Source organism: Notamacropus eugenii, chromosome 5, assembly GCF_028372415.1.
Source record: "Notamacropus eugenii isolate mMacEug1 chromosome 5, mMacEug1.pri_v2, whole genome shotgun sequence".
Classification (NCBI taxonomy): domain Eukaryota; kingdom Metazoa; phylum Chordata; class Mammalia; order Diprotodontia; family Macropodidae; genus Notamacropus; species Notamacropus eugenii.
Window position 1 is genome coordinate 400,274,687 of NC_092876.1, and position 11,354 is coordinate 400,286,040.

Consider the following 11,354-nt stretch of genomic DNA (forward strand, 5'->3'; position numbering starts at 1 on the left):
GTATGTTCATGGTTAACATAAGTCAGCTTAAAAGCCACATGTGGTCTTTTTGTTTTTTTTTTTAAACTAGAGCTATACTGTTAAGATTGCCTCAATTAAAAAAAAAAAAGACAGGACCACTTTGTATATTGAAAAATTATAGAACCATAGAAATTAGAACCTGAATAGAATTGGTGCAAAAAATGCACTAAGCCCACATTTATGTCAAGGAGCTCATATTATCTGAGCAGCCTTACAGCATTTGTGATGGTAGCATGTTGTTTAGTGTTGACTGAGACTCACTAGTGGCCATGTGGCATTAAGAAAAAAAAAAAAGACCCACAACTGGTCATTTCAGAGCTCAGATTCAGGGCTTTCAGATGATCACCTAACACAAACTAAGCCTTTCCAGCACCTTCTAGACATCTTCTGCATCCTCTCAATGGGGCCACCCAGACCTTAGCCAGGCAGAAAAAACCACCAGCAGGGATACCCTTCCCCCTTCCCTTTCCTCTTCAGCCATTAGAACAGCCACTTAGGAAGTGACAGGATTCTTCATACCAGTTGAATGAGCTGGGAGTCACCAATGGGAAGTCTTCCGAAGGATGAAGGACCAGGAAGGTTTACTGCTTGTTCTCTTGGTGCAACCTAAGGACTTCCAGCACACTTGCCGTCTGCCTTTTTGCTGATCTCTTATGAGTGTTGCCTGCCCCTTCTGAAATTAGCCCCTTAAGAGACTTGTCTTTTTTTCTGTTTTTTTCCTCATGTTTAACACAGTTGTTGGCATATAGCAAGCACCTGACAAATGTTTTTTCATTCATTTTTTAAGCCTCCAGTGAGAATTTTCTCTAGTCAAATGGTAAACAGAAAACAACTGGCAAATGGGAATGGATACATCAGGAACTTGAGTGACTTTTCCAGTTCCTAAGAGTAGGGTTTCAGTACCCCCTGCCTCCTCAGTGCTAAATGCCTCATCTTAGGCACATCTCACTGTTGGAACTCAGTATGAACAGTCAAAGCCATCTATAATATCCATTCTGGCAAAGTAATGTATCCATTCCCTGGCCTGCCTCTCACACACACTATTACTCATATCTCCTTGTCCATCTAATTCTTTGTATTTCACCCAAGGGACAGATTCGTGCCTGTGACATTCCTTTGTTATGTGGGAGTATGGAGCCACCTTCATTGCATATACTCATATATGCCCCATAGAATGTGTCTGCTCTGTCTCCACTGACAAAGTGCCGCATCCATAACACCTCAGAACTGAAAAGACCAGGATTTCTCATTTCTTCCATAATTGGATGTCTTGAGGGGCAAATGTGTAAATTCACAATGTCACCTGATCATATTTGAGACCCTTTGCCACTAAAGGAATATCCCATTAGGATTTAAGTTATGTTATTAGTATAGGAATTTCTTTAGGAAGCAACTCCTTACCCTCAATGAAATCACAGGTCCAGACCAAATCCAAACAGGCCAAGCAGATAAAGTAAGGTATGATTCCTGCAATCTCAATATTTTATATGTTGCTGGATGGTTGCTGCTTTTTTATAATTTTATTGAAAGTTTCTCTGACTTAAAATATTTTGAGATGTTTACTTCTTCATGTAAGATGAGGTGGTTATTTCAACTTCTTTTATTTCTATAAGGTAATTTATTCAGTGTGTTGTAACAGAGTGAACACAGTAATTGTGGGCAAGTCACTTAACCTCTTAGCCTCAGCCTCCCCTTCTTTGAGGAGAGTATTTGCATTCTTTATCTCACTAGGTAGTTTTGAAGAAAGTGCTTTGTAATCCCCAAAGCATTGAAGAAATGTGAGTTATTGATATTAATCAGTCCCTCAGCCTATTTCAGGCCATGATGCTCATTTCTTTTTTGGCTAAAGTATGAGTGAGACTTTAAGAAACTCTAGTTTTCTTCTGGGAAAAGCCTGGGAGGTAGGCATTCCCTAGATTTAAAATGGGCTTATTTGTCACCTGTGCCTATCATTGAAATGAATCATTCTGCAGAAGTTTTGCTTCAGGTCTGTCTCTTTTAAGATCTGATAGCTCTGTAGGTGAACAGAGCTTGGCCTTGTTTTGTGCTTGGAGGGGTCAGTTCGCCCATCCTGTTTACCTGGGGGATCAGTGCGCTCTGGTGTGACTTTTGTAAATAGCAATTGGCCTTGATCATTCAAAAATATCTTTGTCTCGTTAAATTAAGAGGCTCTTACTTCCTAACTTGTGTTTTTCTCCTTGGTATAGTCCTTAGAAGAGGTGTGTGATTTGTTACATGCTGCTCCATTCCAGAATATCTTGCCAAGGGTTCATGTCAAAGGTAAGAATGAAGCCTCTCTTTGTTCTTTTTTGCCCTGTACTATTTAGTTTAGGTTACCACTGGCTTTTCCAAGTAAGGTCATTTAAGGACAGTTATGTACAAGTGGAAGGCTCAAACCCATAAGTTGGTCTTTTGTCTGAAATTTGATGGTTTTCAGTATGTGTGGCAGTGAGTTAGGCAGCTGTGGCTGTAACTTTGTTCTTGAGGGTGATGTTTATCTACTTAATCAGAAGGAAACACAAAAATTACAAAAAATAAAAAGCATCTCTGCATTATTTTATTTGCTTCCAGATTAAGTACTCCCCATAACCCCAAGGAATTTAGGATGTGATATATAAATATTTTGCTTTTGTTGTTACAGAAGGTGAAAGACTTGATGCAAAAATGAAAAGATTAGAATCAAAATATGCTCCGTTGCATCTTGTTCCTTTAATTGAGAGACTGGGGACACCTCAGGTATGTTGCTGTTTGGGGTATAGCTCATTTATATGTAAATGTGAAAATGAGTCATTTAAAAAAATGTTCTTCCCCCCAAAACATGGTCAGCCTGAAAAACTGATACAATTACTAAAAGGATCATGGGTATAGAGTATGATGTATTTTATGGTGTCTATTTAAATGTCATATTATTGTCACTGAGATTCCATGGAGGAAAGGAAAAAACAGAATCAGGGAAAATAGGATGTAGAAAAAATACCACCCTTTTCCAAGCCAGTGAATGATCAGTTGATTGATGGAATAATGAGAAGAGGCAAAGAAATGCAAAAAGTATCCTTTTTTGGATACAATGTATCCAAATACAAGGCATGGTGTAAGAAAAGTTGTATTAGACAAACTGCTCAAAGCAAAGCATTTTAACGATGGAATAATTAAGAACTGTGGCCTACTGTGAAGCAGCAGAAGGCACATTCACATACATGTCTGGGCTGCAGAAGTAAGAAGCAGGTGGTTTTATAGGCTCTGAGCTGACTGCCTTGACTCAGTCTCACACATATACACTGCAGCTACACTGATCAGCTCACACCCAAAGGGCAGTCTTGATGTACGTCTAGCATGAAGGGGAGTGTTCAGTCATACAACAGGGTTTTCAACTATAAGTGTGTACAAAAATAAGTTATTAGTAATAGCAGTATCTCCAAATATACGGTTCTAGTGTACGTACACTGTAAGACTAACGAAGGGAGAACTTAGTTGCCGATGACATAGTGAAACACTTCCTTGGTAGAACATTTAGTGAATACCATTTAGGTAGATATTAGAACCTCAGTTCTACCTGATAAAAATCATTAACTCCTTTAAACTCATACTTCTTGGGTTCCATTTTAAGTCCCACTTTTTCTCCATTGCTTTATTTAAGTGGGAGGAAGGAAGGCTGAGTTAAAAAACATATGTTGTTGTATCTAAAAGTCATTGCTTTCTTTTGAATACCAGCAAATTGCAATAGCACGAGAAGGAGATCTGCTGACCAAGGAACGTCTTTGCTGTGGTTTATCCATGTTTGAAGTGATCCTGACCCGGATTCGGACGTTCCTAGATGACCCTATCTGGCGAGGACCTCTCCCAAGCAATGGGGTCATGCATGTGGATGAATGTGTGGAATTTCACAGGCTTTGGAGTGCCATGCAATTTGTGTACTGTATTCCTGTAGGAACACATGAGTTCACTGTAGAGTAAGTGCTGTTCAATTTTAGCCTGCCCCTATTTTTGAAAAGCCAGATGCTAGGATAACCAGCATAATGGTAGGTTTCTAAAAGGATCATCATTCCCACATCAGGATGACCTGGAACTGCAAAAGTTCAGAGATTCATATAGTGGAGGATTAGAATATTCATTTAGGTTCACTTAATCCTTACCTGGAATCCCAAGCCAGCCTTTAAGGTCCTCAGGACCTCAGTTAAGACATAAAAATTGGAGGGAAAGGCCTAAATTTCCAAACCAAAGCAACAAGACATCTAGCATTTAGGGCTGCTGACTTAAACACCAGACAGCGAGTAGGAAGTAGGGACAAAAAGTACTACAGTTTCCCCCCAACTCCTAAAGGCAGTGAAGATCAAACTACTTTCAGATCTTTAAACAAGTACATGGTGAAGATTCTTTGCAAGCTTCCTTTACTGGTTTTGTTTTTAATTTTTTAAAGGAGAATTGATGTATTTGGGACTTGTGATTTTTCTTGGGGCAGTGATATATCACAGATAGCAGCTATTAATATGAAAAGGTAATTTCAATAAGCCTTCCATTCTAAAGAGAACAGAGTTGACAGGAAATTAAGAGATCATCTGAGCCAGTGTCTTTCATGTGTGTAATATAAAAGGAAACTGAGGTTGACATGCCTAAAATCAGAAAAGGCTTAGAAAGCATTTTACATGATTATCCTTTGAGCCTAGCAATAATCCAGTGAAGTATTTATAAATCAATATATTGAGGCTCAAAGATTTGCCTGTGATTACACAGCTAGTTAAATAGAAATTTCTAGTCTTAAATCTAAATCCAGTTCTGCCCCATTTTATGTACTTGTAATTGCCCTTTTTTTTTTTTTTGAAGAATTATGTCATTGCACTAATTTCATTCAAAAAAGTTCAGTTATACTTTGTCACTTTTTCCCAGACAGTGCTTTGGAGATGGGCTCCACTGGGCTGGATGTATGATTATTGTGCTTCTAGGACAACAGCGTCGCTTTGATGTACTGGACTTCTGCTACCATTTGCTTAAAGTACAAAAACATGATGGCAAAGATGAAGTGATAAAGAACGTGGTATGTTGAAGAGGATTTCCCCTCACTTAGAGAAGTTACGCAGAAAGTATAGTTTCTGGCATAGTAGGATTCCTAATATCCACATAGGTGCAGCCTTTTCAGGGCAAAACAGGATATGTTTTTTTCTTTTAACTGCACTTTTACCAGAAGAGTTAAATGAAAAGATATGGGTGGAAAAGGCTGAAACAAAACTCTTAGGATGAGAGGGAGGAAGACACACCAAGGAGACAGTAAGTTTAGTAGACTACAGCAGCCCCCTACTTCCACTCCATAGAGAGGACCTCAGAACTACCATCTTTTAGAATGATGGATCAAAGTCTCTCCCAGCACCAGTGTAGTCACTGCTTGTGTAACTATACTGTTTCAAACAGTTTTCATTATAACAGTATACTTGCACTTGTGCCAGGAGAGACTTTGAGCCACTTATGGGAGACTAATGAAAGGTTTAACTCAGGTCTGCAGGCTATATGGCCTATGGGCCATTTGTACCCAACCAAAGGATTTTGGGCAATCAGGGAAAAAAGTAGGGTTGCACACTGTCCTGTTTATCATGTGATCCTTGGCAACCAAAGATCAGTCTGTCTCTACTCTGTGGCCCAAAGAAGTTTAGCCTATTTTAATTGTGGCCTCCCACTCTACCGCCAAGTTGTGCAGGTCTGGTTTAAATGTTCAAATTTGACTTTTAAATCATAATACTTTGCTAATGTGGAATTTTTTCAGCCTTTGAAGAAGATGGTTGAGAGAATCCGAAAGTTCCAGATCTTAAATGATGAAATAATTACTATCTTGGACAAGTACTTGAAATCTGGTGATGGAGAAAGCACTCCTGTGGAACATGTGCGCTGCTTCCAACCCCCCATACACCAGTCTCTGGCCAGCACCTGAGGGATGTACAGCTCGTCAAATCTTTAGTGTGGTTTCAGAAAAATCACAGTAGCATGCTTTCTTTTCCCTTCTTAAAATAGCTAGAGTTTAGGAAATATTTTTCAGTATTTTTTTTTTGTGCTTGTTAAAAAGGTGGTGCTCTTTTGATTTCAATCTAAAAGCTTAATTTTATACAATCTATACTTATTTTTCTAGACTAAAATTTTATATGCTTTTGGAAATTAAGAAGACTGAGAAAAGTAATGGCTACTTATTGTTAATGCCATAATCTTGGGAAGCTCTTCAGCTGATAGTCCCAGCAGCTAATACATAGGAGGCTGCTGAGTTAATTTATTTATCAGTTGTCAGTGTTCAAGGAAGATGGAAAGAATTGTGAACTTGGGTGAAAACACTTTATATACCAGCTAATTGTAATAAAATTGTCTATGTATTAGAATAAAGTTACATGCTCAATTATTTTTTAGCGTTATGAAGATTTTCTGGTGGTGTTTTACGAATGCTTTCTTTCTCTAGTTGTTGCTTTTTTTTGCCATGGGTGTTACTTCCTTATTTTTCCCTGCCCAATAGAACTGTCAAAATGTAGTATGTGAGAGGTATGATTTAAAGTTATGGAAATAAAACTAGTGAATCATGATTTTGTTTCACAGTTCATTTACTAAAACATCCAGTTTAATAAACCCTAAGTGCATTTCACCCCTTTTTGAGGCCCAGCTGACCTGGAGGTCACACAATGAGTCTAGGACTCATACTTTCACTTTTAGGCCTGTAAAGTGAGAAAAGATGCTGATTTGGGGGCTGCAGGGTTGTTTTTCTTAGAAGGCAAGCTCACAGCTTGTTACTTCACAACAAATTTAAGCGTAAAACATTAAAATACCAAATGCCAACAGCATTAATTTTCCATAGTCTTTGGAAACTAGAAAACACAATCAAATCTTAAAGTACTTGAAGGAACAAATTCATCTTATGTTTAGAATCTTACAAATTGAACATCGTTTCTGCTATGTCTTCCTTCATGCTAAGGGAAACAGTATATCCTCGCTTATCTTATGGTACTAACTACCACATACAAGCCTGCTTTTTATGTACGAAGACACTTAAGCCACATGCTGATGTGAATCATGACAAAGGATTAGTTTGTAGCATGAAGGGTATGATTACCATACAGCTTCTGAAGTTTTGGGGTTTTTTGTGGGCATATAGACAAGTAATATTTAAAATGCAAGGAAGAAAATTTGGTCTTTGAAACGTGACAGAATTAGACCATGCCTGAAATCAGCACAGGGTGACTACAGTATTTGTTTTTTAAAAGAAACAGTGAAAAACGAAGGTTAAAATACATACTCTTAGGTGAAGTCTAAGATCCAGAGAGTGAAAGCATGCTGAAGAACACGCTTGAAAGTCAATGTCAGTCTATTACTGAAATAGTGAGGTAACTGTGGCCTCAAGGCCACATGTGGCCCTCTAGGTCCTGGAGTACGACCCTCTGACTAAATCCAAACTTCACAGAACGGATCCCTTTAAATAAAAGGATATGTTCGGTAAAACTTGGACTCAGTCAAAAGGCCTCACCCAAGGACCTACAGGTTACAGGTTCCCCACCACTCTGCACTAGACTATTAAAACAGATTAAGACTTCAAGACACTATCCAGGCAGGATAAAACTACTGATGATTATCCACAGTTGACTAAACATTAAGTGGAACTCCCCTGGCATTTGAAAAGAACTCTCAATTCCTAAGCTTACCTAAATGATAAGTTTCCTGGGGCTGAAACTGATTCTGGATCTGATTCTCCAAAAAGAGGCAGGAACACTGCCCTGGGCATTTTCCCTCCTCTAGAATAGATGTGTCAAGACGTGGCCACAACACACACAACTATGGCCTGAATCAAATTAAAATGTAATTAGGAAATATTCAATAAAATACAAATATAACATTATACATTTTAAAACTAAATTAATATGCAGTGCACAGCAACATGTATTGATTAGTGAATCCTGTTTCTCTCTGAGTTTGACACCACTGCTCAAGAAGATCCTCATCATTTTCACCAATTAAAGTTTGTAATAAAGTGGGAGACAAGGTCTCACATTTGGCCTACATTTAAGGATTTCAAAGATTTCATGGGAAGGACAGCTAGTTAGGATCCTACGGCCTGAAATACAACAAGGATAGTCAATCCTGGGAGGATGAGAGGTCCTAAATAATGAAATGCTGATGATATAAAATTCTTTTGAGGTAGTACAAGCACTCACTACCAACTTATATTTGGGAGTGGGTGGGGCAGGTAGGGAACAGAAGCAAAGGCAGTTAAAATGAAGACAGCAACATAGCACAATCCTTTAAGAAGAGTACTGGGGCGGGATAGGATGGAGGGAAATATAGTCAGTCTTTCATAATATGACTTATGGAGGTGTTTTGCATAACTACACATGTATAAACCTATACTGAATTGCTTGCCTTCTCAATAGGGGTGGGTGGGGAGGGAAGAAGGGAGAGAATTTGGAACTCAAAAGTTTTAACAACAAACGTTAAAAATTGTTTTTACATGCAACTGAAAAATAAGATATACAGGTGATGGGGTACAGAAATCTATCTTGTCCTTCAAGGGTAGAGGATAAGGGGGAATGATAAAAGGGAGGGCAGACTGAGGGAAGGGATAATCAGAATGCATGCCATCTTGGGGTAGGGAGAGGGGAAAGATGGGGAGAAAATTTGGAACTCAAAATCTTGTGGAAATGAATGCTGAAAACCAAAAATAAATTTAAGTCTTAAAAATAAAACGTACTGAGAATACCCAGTCTCAAAACAAGCAGAGGTAAGCAAGAAAAAAGACAAGAAAACTTTGTTTCTCATTAGCCATACTGGGAAATTAAGAGGGGTCAAAGGAGAGCTAGGTCAATAACTGCAGTGTGACAGGAACAGTAACTGACAGTAAAAAGGCAGAGATGTTCAGTATTTATTATGCTTTTTTTGTCTGCAAAGGAGCATGACCTTTAGACTGGAAAGGAAGCTAAAAGGGAGTTAATGGTTAAAGGAGATAGCAAGAAAGCAGCACCTAGCTGTTCTTGATGAGTTCATGTCTGGCTCAAAAGAACTACGTCCTCAAGTACTACAAAAAAACTGGCAAATACAATTGCTGAGCCACTGTCCAGAAAGCTGTGGAAAACATGACTACTTCAGGACTGGAGAAAGGTAAATGCTGTCCTTGTTTTCTAAAAGAGAAGAGACAACTGAAAACAACAGGTCACCAAGTTCTATTTTAATTCGTGAGAAAATTCTAAAATTAAAGGACCCACATGACTTCATCAAAAACAAGTAACCTTATTTCCGATTTGTAAATTGTTAAATCAGAAGAGGGCAATATGTTTGCCTAAATCCTGGAAAAACATGTAATGAATTTTCATGCTGTTGCAGAAAGTATGGGGAGTTATGGGCTGGCAGGACAAGTAAGTAGATTCTAAACCCAAAGAATATTCGTTAATGATTCATGTCAATTGAGAATGGCTGGGACAAAGGCATAGGTGGCATAATCACATTTGCAGATAACAAAGCTACAAAGGATAGCCTGGATACTGTCATCCTGGATGACAGATTAAAATAAAAAAATGAACTGTATTTGAAGAGAGAGAAACAATAAAAAACCTCACACTAGAGTACAAAAGAGATCCACCTCATACTTACAAAGTCAGGGAGGTATAGCTAGGCAGCAGTTTGAGAAGGATCTGGGGATTTTACTGGACCGCAATAAGCTCAACACAAATCAACAATGTAATACAGATAGCAGACAAGAAAGTGAGGTAAAAAAAAATTTAACATCATTGTGGATTCCATTAAGAGAAGCATAATTTGCAAGCATAAAGAAATGACACAACCCACTTATATTCTGCCCTTGTAAGACCTGCTCTAAAATAGTGTTTCCTGCTGTGGGCACCACAGTTTAAGAAGGACACTGATAAGTGGTAGAATGTCTAGAGAAGGGTGACCAGGATAGCGAAGAGCCTCACATTCATGCCAAAGGAGAAGTGGTCGAAGTGATCAGGGATGTTTAACTGGGGAGAGATTCAGGAGGAGAATGTATCTGATTAAATCTGAAAGGCTGCCATGTGTGGAAAAGGTATTCAGATTTCTTTGAGCTAGACCTCAGAGGGTGGAACTGGGAACAATGGCTTGAACTTGCAAAGAGGCAAATTAAGGCTTGCTATCAGGAAAAAAATTCCTAACACTTGGAGCCAACCAAAAGTGAAACAGACTGCCTGAGCAGATCTTATCTTTCTCCAGGTTGTCAAACAAAAGCTGAATAACAACATATTAGGTACACTGTAAAAGGGCTTTTTCCTATACAGGTTAGACTGGATGGTATCTGGGGTCTTTTCTAACTCTTCCACTGTAAGACTGTAATTTTTAAAAATCGGTGTCAATTTGAAAGATTTTCACTGTAAATTTCACATTATGCTGTTAACTTGAAATTGAAAAAAGATCCCAAAATAAATAAATTTTAAAAAGAAAAAAGAAAAGATTCCTAGAAACGTCATCATAGACATTTGTGAAGTGTTCATGAAGGCTCTTCAAGTGATAGCAATATTTATTCCTATATACATCTGACCAAACAATTATAAATCTAAGTCTTGTAAAATTTACATGACAGAAGCAACAATTCATTTGACTAAAACTTATTCTCTAAAGTTATCAATTTGGAAAAAAGATTCACTTCCAATATTTTTTCCTTTTGTCTGCTTTTCAGGATTATCCAGCAAAATTATTATTATTTTTTTAAAACCTGTTATGGATGATAATTACACATTTCACATTAGAAAACAGGGAATTAAATTCCAGGATCATATATTTGGTTATCAGGAAAACTAGACTGAAAAGTTATCTCTAAATTCCACAAACAATCTTAGGACAAAGACAGTAGTGAAATCACTTCTGCAGTCTTTTGGAAAAGACATTTCTTCTCTCAATTGTTTCTCAAAAAGTATTTCAAAAGTATAGTTTATGGCTTAGGGAAAAGAAAATTGGATACATTCTTGGGTTCCTCACTTAGCCACCAATAACTCTTTACTTACAGTATACTAACTGGCCTCCCTCGTCTATTGTCATGAATAGCAAATGACCTAATTAATATGAACCGCTACATACAAACTTCACAAATGTATTTAAGTTTCTCCACCCTTTAGAAACTGAAGTCCCTCCTCAAAATATCGATCTGAACATCCAAGTTTCTAAATGACTATGAGCGGTTTCATAAAACTGCCACTCAAATCTCAATAGGTAAGAAGTCCTTCCAGTGTAAAATAACTGGTACTACAATGTAACACCAATAATAGTACAAAATGCAAAATTCTGGTAATAACTCACATTCATATAATGCTAAGGTCAGCAAGGCACAAGGGAATGAAAACACTTCAGCGAAG

The 11,354-nt window shown here is 37.9% G+C and overlaps 1 protein-coding gene across 4 annotated transcripts in view; it reads left to right on the top strand.

The window, feature by feature from the left end:
• Positions 1–6,572, top strand: part of CYFIP1 (cytoplasmic FMR1 interacting protein 1) — a 179,358-nt gene extending 172,786 nt beyond the window's left edge. For all 4 annotated transcript variants that reach the window (XM_072614557.1, XM_072614556.1, XM_072614555.1 and 1 more), the window contains 5 exons: positions 2,229–2,301; positions 2,663–2,757; positions 3,733–3,971; positions 4,906–5,053; positions 5,774–6,572. In XM_072614557.1, coding sequence (XP_072470658.1) covers positions 2,229–2,301; positions 2,663–2,757; positions 3,733–3,971; positions 4,906–5,053; positions 5,774–5,938 — 720 coding nt within the window. In that variant the 3' untranslated portion in view covers positions 5,939–6,572. The remainder of the gene's footprint in view (positions 1–2,228; positions 2,302–2,662; positions 2,758–3,732; positions 3,972–4,905; positions 5,054–5,773) is intronic.
• The last annotated feature ends 4,782 nt before the right edge of the window (positions 6,573–11,354 follow it).